This window comes from Carettochelys insculpta, chromosome 9 (assembly GCF_033958435.1).
Source record: "Carettochelys insculpta isolate YL-2023 chromosome 9, ASM3395843v1, whole genome shotgun sequence".
Lineage (NCBI taxonomy): Eukaryota > Metazoa > Chordata > Testudines > Carettochelyidae > Carettochelys > Carettochelys insculpta.
In genome coordinates this window covers 58,961,437-58,975,675 of record NC_134145.1, presented here as the reverse complement: position 1 = coordinate 58,975,675, position 14,239 = coordinate 58,961,437, and the positions used below count along the sequence as shown (strand labels likewise).

At 46.0% G+C, this 14,239-nt stretch overlaps 1 protein-coding gene across 3 annotated transcripts in view; it reads right to left on the bottom strand.

Moving 5' to 3' along the window:
- Positions 1-11,457, bottom strand: part of DARS2 (aspartyl-tRNA synthetase 2, mitochondrial) — a 31,258-nt gene extending 19,801 nt beyond the window's left edge. The window contains exons 1-8 of one of the 3 annotated variants that reach the window (XM_075003464.1): positions 11,324-11,457; positions 8,026-8,210; positions 5,624-5,723; positions 3,766-3,832; positions 3,137-3,238; positions 2,066-2,161; positions 1,017-1,140; positions 239-285 (exon numbers count right to left, since the gene is read on the bottom strand). In XM_075003464.1, the coding sequence (XP_074859565.1) occupies positions 239-285; positions 1,017-1,140; positions 2,066-2,161; positions 3,137-3,238; positions 3,766-3,832; positions 5,624-5,723; positions 8,026-8,152 (663 nt within the window). In that variant the 5' untranslated portion in view covers positions 8,153-8,210; positions 11,324-11,457. Of the gene's footprint in view, positions 1-238; positions 286-1,016; positions 1,141-2,065; positions 2,162-3,136; positions 3,239-3,765; positions 3,833-5,623; positions 5,724-8,025; positions 8,211-9,345; positions 9,917-11,323 lie in introns of those variants that run through there. The other 2 variants (XM_075003463.1, XM_075003465.1) reach the window with 2 other exon arrangements.
- Between the last annotated feature and the right edge of the window lie 2,782 nt (positions 11,458-14,239).

Sequence of the window (14,239 nt, the reverse complement as noted above, 5' to 3'; positions counted from 1 at the left end):
CCAGGGAGGCAGCTCCCCGCATTGTTTTGTGTGCCATCTCTTGATTTTTCAGGATAAAATATAATTACGTGTAATGTTCTATATGCCACTCTCCCCTGAAATTTTCTGAAATGATGCTCGTAACTGTCACAAACGGTTAAGTAGCAACATATGGACAGACAGGGAGGCAGGGGACACATGAGAAAACAAGTCTATATGATTGCATGAGACTAAGATGAATGACTAAGAGTGTACATACCCCTGGAGTTCTCTTAAAGAGCGTTGGAGTTTCTACATCCACAAACCCTGAAAAATAAAACACACTTCAGACACCGAATACGCCGAGAACATTGGTTTGAGACAAGATGACTGGAGACTGTGTTTAGTCAGCTCAAGGTATTCTAGCAGAGGATACAGGTGGTAGGTCATATAAAGACTCAGGTGATTATTTTTCAGGACAACTAAGGATTACTTAAGCAGGCACTGCCGGATCCCAAGGAGTCCTGAGCATCCACAATTCCTATCATGACTTCAATTCCTAGCTTCCCCTGTAAAAACTGCACAGTGGTTGGGTTTGCAATGGCTACTCCAAACAATTAGGCAAAATATTATCCAAAAGTGAGCAGTAATATTGAAGGTGAACATGTACCCACTGGAAAAAAAAAAAAAAAATCAGGCTCTCATAAAGACATCTAAAGTTAGGTACCCAAAATCTGAGATGCGCAAAAAAAAAAAATCACATGCCGTTTTTCAAAATTTTGACCTTAATATTTATTTTACAACTACTGTTCATTCTGAAACCATCATTAGTGGAATGATAAGGGACTTATGGCTGCTGTGCTGTTAAGACACCGGAACATCCCACTGGAAAGCTGGTATGTTCCTGAGGTATGGAAGCCACATCAGGGCAGCACCTTGCCCGGCAACTCTCACCTAGCACGTGAAGCAGTAAGAGACCAGACAGGAAGAACAAGAAGAAAAGAAAAAAGATGATCAAGTGCTAAAAACCAGATACTCACTAGGTATGTGTTTCTTACCATGCAGATTACATAAGTACTCCCGCATTCTCATTACCATTTCCGATCGAAGACGCAGATTATGTTGCATTTGGAAGCTGCGCAAGTCCAAGTAGCGATACTGCATGCGCAAGGCCTCGGATTTCTAAAGAGAAAAGGACTGTGACTAAAAAGCAAAGCCAAACTTGATACCCGTAATAGCCTCTTAAAAGACCAGAATGGAAAGCAGACAGCATACATATGACCCGTATTATTGGAATTCACTCACAACCTCTGGGGAAAAGCATTAGTTGCCTAGGTCACACTTTGACTCTAACTGTAGGTTTCGTGATAGAAAATTCTCACACTAAGAGCTATACTCTGGAGCGCTCCCTTTTCACTTGGCAGCAACAGATCATAATAATCCCACTTTTGGGACCTGCAGCACGTTATAAATCGTAGCTCTCAAAGCACTTTGCAAAGGATGGAGAAAACTGAGGCACAAGAGATTGTGCGAGTTGCCCAGGGTCTAAGAGTGAACTAGTAGCACAGAGAATACAGAGCCCTGGTCTCTTGAATATTGGTTCCTACCCCTATCTACTGGTCCACAAAAGGAAGAGAAAGGACTCAGTCAGTCATGCAAAACCTATCTAATTGCCAGTCTGATTGATCGGGGTATTCTGGAGATACAGTCTCTTGCTATCTGGCTGCACGCCTGAGTGAGGGGACACACCTTAACCTTCAAATGCACTGGTGCTTCCTGACACCTTTTGCTTCAAAAAAGATGGACACGATTCCCAAATTTTCCTTGTTCCTATACTATCACCAATTCTTATGGTCTTACTTTTTAAAAATAAAGCACAGGGCTGATTTAGGTCTTACATTCTATTTTGCTATTACAGTATTAGAATTTCACCCTGAGCTCTCACTAGCCACATTCCAGCGTAAATAGCTCTTTCTTGCAGAGCACAGTAGGCAGGAGTAAGAAAGAGTGCCCTACAACAGTGCAAAAACACTGCTCTACCAGTCAGCCTGGCAATTTATAACTCTTCTAAAGAGCCAATGCTTAATGCCAAGAGACAGGCAGCCACCTTTATAAAGTCTTTAATCTCAAAGGGCAGCTTCTTGCATGAATTCAGGACCTCTGCTGTCTTCGCCTTCACTTCAATGTCACCTGTTTGCATTCTCTGAAACAGAGAAAAATAGATTTGAACATTAGGCAAAGTACAAAAGTAGTTTCACCAGCTTCACAGATGTATAAATGGGGGAACCGCAAACAAGGGTGGGGAGGCACTTGATTTTGGTGCAACCCACTACTCGAATCTGGTGTAAAGATTTCCAGAAGGATATCGATAAAGTGGGTAATGTTCAGCAAAGAGCCACTGGAATGATCAGACAATTGGTTAACCGGTTAAAGGGCAGGTAAACCTACTGTTTAGCTGGCTAACTAATTAAGAGTTGGGAGCCGGGGAGGCTGCTGCAAGTGGGAAACACTTCAGCAAAGCCTCAGTTCCTGGCATGCCACAGTCAGGATGGGAGGGTGGCTGGGGAGGCCCTACCCCAGGCCGCAGCAGATGGGAACAGCTCCGGCCACCCTAAAGCGCCCCGCCCCCACTGCCCACCTGCAGCAGCCCCCACAGGGCTGGGACAACGCCTTGCCCACACTGGGCACAGGGGCTGTTCCTCACCTGTTTAGGATGAAGCTTACAAGTTAACCTATAATGGCCCTACTTCAGCTTCTCTATCACATTTACCAACAGCAGGCCTCATTAAAAATGGTCAACAATTACCACAGCACATGCTATAGCATATATTATATTTAAACTGGAAAACCAAAATTATGGAGGGTTAAGTCTGGATTTTTAATGGCAACCAGTGCCTTTCAAAGGAGTATTGTGGGACTTAATTCATTAGTGTTTGCGAAGTACTCTGAAGTTCCTGGAAGGTGACGCCACAGCAGCTATTTCTATTTTTCTGTATTCACAATTCTTTCACATCACTCCAAGATGGATTACCACACCCTGGAAAAAACAACCTTGCTAATGGAAAAGCAATGACACACCATGGGCAGCATGAAACCGCCTGCCAAATTTGTGCTAAATTCAGAGCACTTTCCCAGAGTACCAGACTGGAGAAAATACCAGCAAGATTTCAAAGATTACCGGATTTTTCTGCTCTGGTGGCCGAGAGGCAACTGTCCCAGTTACCCTCACAACAGATTCCACGGGGGCATGACACAAAACCTTTTTCACATGGGAATGCGCCTACAAGAAGAAGAAAATACCAAGATGTCACAGAAACTGAAGTCACACTGCAGTAGGTGCCAAGCTTGGGGGCTTTTCTACTTACTTTATGATTGTAATGAATGTAATTCTATTACTTGTATTGCTGAAGCCTCTTGGACTCCTAGTCACGAACCAGAACTTCACTGAGCTTGATACAGTACAAAGATGGAACAAAAAGATGGACCCTTTCCCAAAGGGTTTACAGTATAAGAAATCTCACATTCTGAACACAACTCTCTCTGATGTAGGACCCTAGCACAGTCAAGAGCTTTAGCAACGACAGTTCTTTTGCTTTACTTCAGAAGTGCTCAATTTTTGCCCAACTGGGGACTGCACTAGCAATCTGCCAGGAGACTGAGGGCCACAGAGGATGTACATAAGTCAGAGCAGGCTGCAACACGACAAATAAATTCAGTTGGCCAATGCCGGACAGCTCATTTTGGCCAAGGGGATGACAAACTGTTGAAGCAAAAACATCTAGAGACTCGTCCCTTGGCAGCCCTTACCTCATCCTGGGGAATGATGATTTGTGTCTGCCCCTGGAAGTCCCTCAGGACCAAGAACAGCCCCTGCCTGAACCAGAATGAAAACAAAAAACAGGAAGAGTTGTTTCTCTTGGTGATCAATCTGTCATGCTTTCTAAGCCAAAACCTATGCTAATATCTTGTCTCCCCAAAATACTGTGACTTTTGTCTCAACACGCTTCAGAAACAATGTGAATACAAGATTCACTTTACTCACTTTCGAAATCATGAGAGAAACAAATCTTTAATTTGGATGAGATTCAGTTTTTTATATCTGGTTTAGTACCTAACAGTGGCATTTGAGTCTGAACATCCATCCGTGAAGAATAAGGGTTTTGAATACAAAGTACAACATTTGCAGACTCTTCGTTCTGAACATTATAATCTAGCTGAAACAAATCTAGCTAATAAACTCAGGGGGGTAGCTGTGTTAAGATGCTTCAGGACTGTATGTTATTTGTAAATCTAGCTAATGAAACTAAAGCTCTGAGAGAGATGGTTAAAAAATGAAAACAGCTTCCTATCAGAAAACTCCATGGGGACAATCCAAGTCTCTAGAGTTGTGATAAGATCTGCTTCCTAAGGCTATGTCTAAATTGCAGGCTTCTATCAGCAGTCTCTCGACAGAAGTCTGGAACATTCTGCCAACATCCTAGTTTTCCTCATTCCATGTGGAAAACGGGATGTGTAGGCAGACAGAGTTTGCCATCATTTGGCCCTGTGTGGATGGGCCAAATATTGGGAATGCCTCTCCCGACAGAACTGTTGGCAGGAGATATACAACTTCATTGCACAATTTGCATATCTTTCGCTGACAATTCTCTGCAATCTGGACATAGCCCGAGAGACAAACAGACTCGTCTTAATTAGCAAAACCATGCACTGCCTGCTGTGATCCATTACTGAGTTTGTAGAAAGGTGAGAGCACAACATAATCTTGTAAGAAACATAAAGCCTTTTCTTGAAGCTCTGCCCAGGACTGTTCCAAGCAAATGTATTTACTACTGTTGATAAAATCGAAACCAACCATTAGTGTTGTTTTTTATCTGTTAAAATACTAACTCTTTACTTTACAAATTACAAAGTACCAGGCTCTGATCTCTGTTACACTCATCACTAAACTCTCAAGAGTAACTCCTAATTTACATGCATGTAACCAAGGTTAGAGCCTCAGCATTGCCTGATGTGTCCATAATTAAGTCAGAGTACTAAGAATATTGTATCTACATTACATAAAGATTAACGTGTTTTACCAAATAGTTGCAAAAAAATTTAATCACTGTAGGTGCAATGCTAATACACACTGAAGTATGTGAAGCAGGTGGTGTCGTGTATACTGAATTAGCACTGCAACTAGTTAGCTCAACTTATTTTTTTATACTTGAAAATACACATGGATTATTCATAAATATGTATAATTAAGTCCTGTTGTCAAAAAAGCACACTCAAACTTCATGCTATTGATTAGAATAGAATATTTTAAATCTTTGTTTCTGCACCTGTAAGGTGGAAATCATAACGTTTACCTATTTCCAGGGTTGTTGCAAGGAGTAGTAAATGTTTGAAGCAGAACTTTATACTTCTTTAAAGAGCCCTAGTGCAGTGCTCGTGACCTACTGCCCTACCATGTCCCTACAACCAAGTCTGGACACTTAGAACTAGTGCTCTACACTGGCCAGGAATACACTCCACAAACTCTGAGGAAAGTATTTCCTCCATTGTTAATCCCCTTTAGACCGCCAGCATAGGGTCAAGACTGTTAACATAATCAAGACTTGCGCCCCAGCTGTCTGGACTTCAGCAACGTGACTTCTCCTCAGTCCACATGGTTTGCATTTACCTTTGATACTGAATCCATCCACACAAGGTGACTTCTTGGCCTACATGAGCTGAACGCAACTCTCCACAAGTGTTGGTCCGACCCACAAAGCTATTAAAATCTTGAAAAAAGCAGAGAAAAACAGTTTCAATGGGAGCACAAATGCTAATGTGGCTATACAAATGAGAGCTGTCTAGGTCCCCTAGTGATTCAAAGATCACTGAACAAACAGAACAAAAAAGACAGTTCCTGCTTTACCGAATTTTTGTGTTGTATTTGTACAGTGCTTAGGACAATGGGATACAGTAAACCCTCCAGTTACATGGGGTTGCATTCGTGCAACACCCACGTAACAAATTTTAACACAAGCTGGGGAGAGATGGGAACCAGGCTGCTGGCTAGTCCCTGGCTCACATGGTCTTACAGGAGCCAGGAACTAGTGGGTAGCCTGATTCCCATCTCCCTGCTGCTTGCGGAACCCAGGAAACTGACCAGCACATGGCTGGTCATTTCCCCAGTTCCTGCCAGTGCAGGGCAGCCGGAAAACAGGCTACTGCATGGTTCCCAGCTCCCCACCACTTGTGGACCTGGGAAACTGAACAGTCCACCAGAGCTGGTCAGTTTCCTGGCAGCTTCTCCATGCCTTCCCCTAGCTGTGCAGCCACATGGCTGAGGGAAAATAGGGAGAAGGAGCTCTTAGCCTGTTTAGCTGGCTGCAGCTGGAGGCAGCTAGGCAGGCTAGAAGCCTTCACCCTGTCGTCCTCTAGAAGCACTGCTGTCAGGCTGACAGCCGCATGGCTGCGGGAAGGCAGGCTGACAACCACAGAGCAACTTCAAGTTGTGCTTAACTCACGTTAAAGAGAGTTAAGCACAACTTGAAGCTTGGTATTTTGAGGGTTTACTGTACTGCTCCAGGACTGGTGCCCCTCAGCACTACGGTGATACAAAGAAATACAAAAATAATAATCCAAATGCATTTTTTGGCTATATATAAACAGATGAAATCTCCCATCCTAAAGCGACATCCTGGGAGGAAACCAATAGCTTTTAAAGATGGCCTAGAAACACTACATTTTTATTGAAAATTATTTGTAAAGAATACCTTATATCCAAATGAAATTACAGGGGCAACCTTAGAGAGGCATATTTGGAACATTGCCGTATGTGAACATCATCAGCTTTCTAAGAATCTGAACAGTTATTTTTTGTCACACATTGTGTCAAACAACCTACATATACCAATTCTGGCACCCTGGATTGATGATTTTATGCAGCAAGTAAAAGCAGGTTTGCTAATCTCTCATCCTAATTCCACATGGTGCACTTTGATGTTTAAGCATAATCTACCCCATTTGTCAATGTCTTCTCAAGGAAGACCCAGGACAAAATGAGAGAATGCTGCATATGTGGACTAAGTCATGTTGGCAGAACTGCGTTGGGGGTTGAGGAATGGCGTAGTGCTATATCAAGATCTAAATGTATTGCTAAAACCACATAAGGGAAAACTGCAAATCAATGCCTGCTTAATACAAGACTAACAAAAGGCTTGATCCAAAGCCCACATAAGTTAATAAGAGACTTCTGATTGATTTCAATGAACTTTCATGAGGATCCTAGCTAGTAAAAACAGATTGGCTGATTTCATGCTCTGGTTCTTGAACATTCACACAGTGCTCTTGGGGTTTAAAGTTTATGATATTTTAGAAGAAAGTTAGAGAGAGACTGTCAGTTTCAGCAGCTCCCTACCTGAAAATATTTCACCTCCTATTGTTATAGCCCTTAAAATTACTTGAAGGGAAAAATCTACCTCACTTTTACATCAGGAACAATCAATTTTCTGTGTTTGTTTGGGTGCTTCACACTACTGTAGAGGAAAGGGAAAAATCAGTTTTCAGACAGGAAAATGTGATCTGAAAGCCACAAAAATTGGCTTTAGAACAGGTGTGTCCAACCTGCGGCCTGCAGGCCGCATGCGGCCCTGGACAGCTAGTAATGCAGCCCTACAAGATCGTAAACTTTTAACATTATTATGTGATTTATATACATTAACTATATTATATATTTTGTACGCGACCCAAGACTATCTTCACTCAATGCGGCCCAAGCAAGCCAAAAGGTTGGACACCCATGCTTTAGAACGTCCTTCACCTTGAAGTGATGAGCAAAAACGCAACAGCATAAATGGGTTTTGGTCTTTTTAATAAAACACATGTTAAAAATATCAAAGGAAATCACTAACATCTCATTTTATTTTATCTCATATAATCATTTAATTTTCTGTCTAGATTACCATGAGGCTCTGTCACATAGAATAAGAGCGAAGTTGAGGATAAGAGAAATAAGGATAGAATTTTTTTTTTACAAAATCAGTAAGTGAAAATAAAAATTTTATTCAAGAGACTTTTCTCCCTGCCCCAACTCACCTGATGCTCTCTTCTCAGAGTTAAGTGCCAAACCGTTGGACACATATCTGCACCGAGGTCCGGTTAGTTCTCTATAGAAAAGAGGCAGCTGACTGTTCAGCAGTCGCAGCCCAGGGCGGAAGGACATCTTATAGGTCACAACAGCTGGATCAGAACAAGGAAGGCAGTCCTGGGTCTTTGGCTTTCTGGACAGTTTTGTGAAAGAGCAAAATGGAACGTAATTTGAGTTTGTAACCCTCAGTCTTTGTTCTTCAATCAGTACGTGTGTCAGATTTTCCCTGGATTGGCCAGCTGCCTATATTGCCTGGAAGCACTGACATGGTCTAAGGCAGTGGTAGGCAACCTGCATCCTGCGTGCAGCCCTCTGGAGGTCCACCAGTGGCTCGTGGACCCCGGGTTGCCTCCCACCCCCACGCACTTTTCATTCACTGGGGTGCTGCAGCAGTGCTCCCTCTAATTTTCATCCATCCATGGGCAAAATAAAATTTGTTATGTGCACCACCAAAACAAACACATGCTGCCAGCTGTGGACACTCTAATCAGCTGGGTGGAACCTGGATCTTTACTAGGTGGCCACCCAAGCGCTCAGCTTACAGGAGCACTGCTCTGCAGCTGTGTATTTCCTACTCCTACCCACTCCCTCCCAGTACTTTCAGAGGAGCTGTTCCTCCCCTTCCCTCCTAGAGCTGGAATCAGCTGTTTGCAGCGTTCCAGCTCTGGAGACAGAAGGGAAAGAGTGGGGACAGAGTGGAGAATCAGGCGATTTGCATGCTCTGAAAGAGCTGGGAGGGAGGGGAAGGTGCACATAAGTGAAGGGCTCTGGTTCCATAGCGTGCATGTGCAGTGAGGGGAGATGTAGGTGGAACCCAGCCCATCAAGGTGAAGGAGGCCACTCGTGCGGCCCATCCACTATTGGTGATTTTGCCCATCCCTGATCTAATAGCTAGGGTACTCGAGTGAGAATTACGAGATCTGAGACTTCTATTCCCTGCCCTACCGGTAATCAGCTGTGTGATCTTGGACAAGACATTTCACCTCTCCCTACCTCTGCCTCTCCTACCAACTTTTTTCAGCCTTGTCTAGTTAGAATATGATTTCTGGAATAGGCACCATACCTCACTAACTACTCATACAATTATTAGCACAACAGGCCTCAATATTTTGATATAAATAATAATCATGTACAAAATAAACCATTATTCCCCATCTGTCATCCATATTAGTTCCCACCTGCCTTAGGTCAGCAAAATATTAATATATTATCTGTATATAGTGTATTCCATCATAGAAGAGAATCTCAAACAGAGGTCTACAAATCACCTGGTGGTGATGACCTGCCTTCTTTCCACACAGGTCACATGGCCGTGGTTCCACCTTCTTGCTTCAAACTGCTTCTGTGTACTGGGATACAGTTTCCAAAGCCATACAATTCAACCAGTACAAAACCTGTGTCTATACGTGCCCTAGAGATGAGAAAACTCTTCATGGCAACGAGTCAACCCTTGCCTACATACAACTTGTAACATTTTATCTCAGGGGTAGGCAAGGTACTGCCCACAGGTCACCAAGCCTTTTGATTCAGGCCATAGCCTGCCTCAAATGCTGTGGAGGTGGAAGAGCTTTGGTATTGTTGCTGCCCTCAAAAAAAAGAAGTGACCAATGGGAGCTGAGAGATTTTGCTGGAGATGGGAGCAGCACACACCACCAGCCAACGGGAGATAAGAAATTCTGCTAGGGAGTGGGAGCAGTGCAGCACAATTTCTCAGCTTGCATGGGCTAGAGCTTGTTTCTGGTGCTGCACCCCAACTCCCTTCTAGACCCTTCATCTGCTATTAAATCCTTCCCCCAGATCAGAATCCTCCCCTGCACCCATACCTCCTCCTGGACCCTGCGATCCAATACCCACTCCAACTCACAAACTCCTCCTTCAACCATGTTCCCTCTCAGAGCCCACACCCTACCCTACACCCCACTCCCCTACCCAGAACTTCCTTCTGTACCCAACCTCCACCCCAGGCACCACACCTCCTCCACAGAAAACAGCGGCCCTTGGCCACTTATCAAAATCTTGGTGTGCCCCACCCTCCGCCTCAAAAAAATCATTGCCCAGCCCTGATTTAACTAAAGGTGTGTGTATATGAACGTGTTGAGCCTAGTGCAAGCTTGCTTATACATAGTCTTATTTCAGTTAAAGTCTCCTATTTTGATATAACCCAATTTTTTAAATCACAGCAAAATAGAACACTCATTCCAAAACACAACCACCTACCCACAGACGGGATATAAAACAGATTTAAGCTGATATACAGCTTAAAAAGTTTCCAGGAGGACTATATCAATAAGGAATCCTGTGGCACCTTAAAGGATAACAAAATTATTGGGGGACAAGCTTTCATGGGCTGCAGCTCATGTCTTCAGATGCATGACATGGAAGACACAGAATCCGAAGAAGTAGGCCTTTCCCAGGAAAGCGCCTTAGCTAATAGATAAAAATGTTAAGCCTTTAAGGTGCCATCAGACCACTTGCTTTGTTTTGCGGTACAAAACCTACCTACAAGGATGGGCATGTCCCATCAGTCTTAAGGAGGCTAATTCAGGAAGGGGTGGGGGGTTATTTTTTTGCAACCCACGTAGTCACACCGGTAAAAGTCTGAATGCAGATGCAGCCGGCGCTGTATGGGGCACCTATCTACACACGGTGCGTGTCACCCGGGGGATGTGAGACAAGCTGTGTAAACGCTCACAGAAGCGCGCCTACACCCGGGAGAGGACTCGCCACTTTCTTCCTGGCCTCCAGGTCACAAAACCAACGAGGAGTCCTACGGCACCTGATGGACGAACAGGTACTTCGGAGCAGAAGCTTCGGCCGAAGCGGGTCTTTGCCCACGGAAGCTCGTGCCCCAAAACATCTGATCGTCTGTAAGGTGACCCAGGACCGCCCCCCCTTGGTTTCGCAGATAAAGACGAACACGGCCACCCCTTGTGCCCGTGCAGCCTGGCCTGCGGCAGGGCACGGGCCACACACAGCCCCCACCGCAATCCCGCCGGCGGCAACAGTTACGCAGCGCCAGGCCCACCGGGAACTGGGAGCCACCGCTCCGGGGCCACCTGCGCTCCCGGTAACGGGAGGAAGGGAGGCCGCCCTCTCTCCAGCCCTGCGCATGCGCCGATAGCCAGCCGGGAAAGAACCCAGGTGTCCGGGCTCCCGAGCCCAGCATAGCCCGCACGTCACACCGTTCGTTACCCCGGCGCTCGGCGGCCCTAGGCTGCCCCGCAGACGGCCGCTCTCCCTGCCCACCTCACAGCCTCCTTCCCTGTCGCAGCCTCGGGTTCACTTCAGAGCTCGCGAGAGCGCGAATCTCACCAATTGCCCCTGCCCGGCCCCCGTAGCACCCCGCTGCCACGTTTGAGTGGGGCGGAAGCAACACGTCCCTGCCCCCACCATAGCGGGTCTCTTTGTCATGTGATCGGCTCGAGCTCACGGGCTGGGCGGGAGCCGCGCTCACCGCAAGGGCTGCCGGGAAGCGGATTCAAACCCTCTTTGGCGCCCTTGGCGCGAGGCGAGTCGGCGATGAGGCGATCGGGGCGGCCTAGCCTGCGGCGGCGGCAGGTGAGCGCGCGGGGCCGGTGGGCGGGTGAGCTGCTGCCCAGGGGGGCCGCTGAGCTGATCCTGTCCCTGGGGCGCCGCCTGCGGCCCTGCTCCCCGCCCGGCCCCGGCCTGCGGCATCCCTCAGCGAGCCGCTGCGGGACATCTGCCCCTGCCCGCCTTCCTAGCCGCTGCCACCAGCCGGCTGGGTCTGGCCCTGACAGGAGGGGCGAGCCCCTAGCGAGCGCAGGGACCTCGCCTTTGACAACGGCCCAGGGCGAGGAAATGGCGTCCCACTCGCTGGCCCCCCGCAGCGTGGCTGGTGGGCTTGAACAGTACCTACGTTTTTAGCCTAGCGTGGCTAGTTGGCTGCCGCTTCAGAACAGGGTGGGCACCCGGCTGCAGCGCCTGGCGGGTCTGGAGGCAGCTTCCCCTAGCGGCGTGATAGTCTGTCCTACACTGGGGTTGGGGACCGACCCCCCGCCTTCTGAGTGTAACTTTCAGTGTGGCTTTGAGCGCTTCTCCTTGTAACGGGAACAGGTTGAACTTCTCGAGTCTGGTACGCTCTGGATCTGACCCGTGACAAGAGGTCAATATTGTCTAGCTGTATCAACTCGCAGGGTGACAAGTACCAGAGAGGGAGCCCTTTAAAGATTAACAAAATAAATTATGAGGTGATGAGCTTTCGTGGGACGGGCCCTGGTCTTCAGACCGTAGCCGTACCAGAACAGACTCAATATCTGGTATGGTTATGGTCTGAAGAAGTGGGTCTGTCTCACGAAAGCTCATCACCTAATAAATTATTTTGTAAGTCTGTAAAGTGCCACTTGATTGCTTTTTTGTTTTGATAGAGGTGGCCATGTTAGTCTGTATCTTCAAAAACAACAAGAAGTCCTGTGGTACCTTATAGACTAACAGATATTTTGGAGCATAAGCTTTCTTGGGCAAAGACCCGCTTCATCAGATGCATCTAACAAAGCGGGTCTTTGCACACGAAAGTTTATGCTCCAAAATATCTGTTAGTCTATAAGGTGCCACAGGACTTCTTGTAAAAGCTGTATCACTAACCCTTCCACTGCTTACTGGCCTCTTAGAACATAAATGAACTCAAAGTAGACATTAGGAATCTGAATACCCATAAACCTGTTAGTGAGTTTTTCAATGGAGTGGGCCTTTCTTTTAAAGACCTGAGAATATACTTCTTAAAACAAAGAGACATTAACAGCAGAGTACAAAGGGAAATGTGTGAACTGCAGTTTATGCTCAAATTCCATACTTGAGGCTTGGTCTTAATAGAGACAGCAATTACCTCATGCATTACAAAGACAGATTCTCTATTTTTGATATTGGTAGTGATCTCAGGCAGGATACTTAATATTTTGCTTCCTCCTCCTCCTCCTCCCTGCCATCCCCCTTCAATTTTACGTATCTGATTTGTCAGTTTTTTTTTTTTTTCTTTTTTTTTTTTTTTTGGATCTCTGGCTACATCTACACTAGTCCAAATCTTCGAAATGGCCATGCAAGTGACCATTTTGAAGATTACTAATGAGGTGCTGAAAAACATATTCAGCGCCTCATTAGCATGCCGCTGGCTGTGGCACTTCGAAATTGCTGTGGCTTGCTGCAGTGTGGCTCGTCCAGACAGGACTCCTTTTTGAAAGGACCGGGCCAACTTCAAAATCCCCTTATTCTAGGAATAAGGGAATTTTGAAGTTGGGACCGAGGGTGGGGGTGGAGGTCCTTTTGAAAAGGAGTCCGGTCTGAAAGAGCCATGCTGCAGCAAGCCACAGCAATTTCAAAGTGCTGTGGCTGGGGGCATGCTAATGAGGTGCTGAATATGTATTTCAGCTCCTCACTAGTAATCTTCAAAATGGCTATTTGCATGGCCATTTAGAAGGTTTGGGCTAGTGTAGCCTCTATGTTATAAAACCATTGGTGCTGTGTTGGAAATGGCATATCTCCAGATCTGAAGAAGTGGGTCTGCCCCATGAAAGCTTTTCACCTAATAAATTATTTTGTTAGTCTTTAAACTGCTACATGACTGCTGGTTTCCTTTGTTAGAACACAGACTAACATGGCTACCTTTCTGTTTCTGTGGGCTATCAGAAGACATTTAGGGGTAAATTAAAGCTAAATAACAACAAAGAACCCCGAGAGTCAGAACTGGTAGCCGTAAAGAAGCATTATGGGACCTTGGGAAACTTGTCCACACCCATGATAAATGGATATCCAGCTAACTAAATTCATGCCAGATCACGGATGTTGCTGGATTACAGAGCACCAGGACAAGTACAGTAAACACTTTTTCATATGTGGCAACCCCAGAACCAGGAGGTTGCCAGATATTCAAATATGCTGGGTAAGGGAGAGCTATACCTAGCATTGCATAACACTAAAGAAAAACAAGCTGCAGGGGGTGGAGTTGAGTGGGGGGAAGTTGAGTCTGAGCCATGTGCAGGAGGGAGTTGAACCAGAGCCTTGCTTTGGTGGTGAGCCATGCATGGGGGGGTGGGTTTGAACCAGGGCCAGGGGGTGGGGCTGAACCAAGACAGTGTGTGGAGTGACAGATGGAGCCAGAGCCATGACTGGGTGGTGAGCTGGTGGGGGGGTTTGAACCAGGGTGGGGGT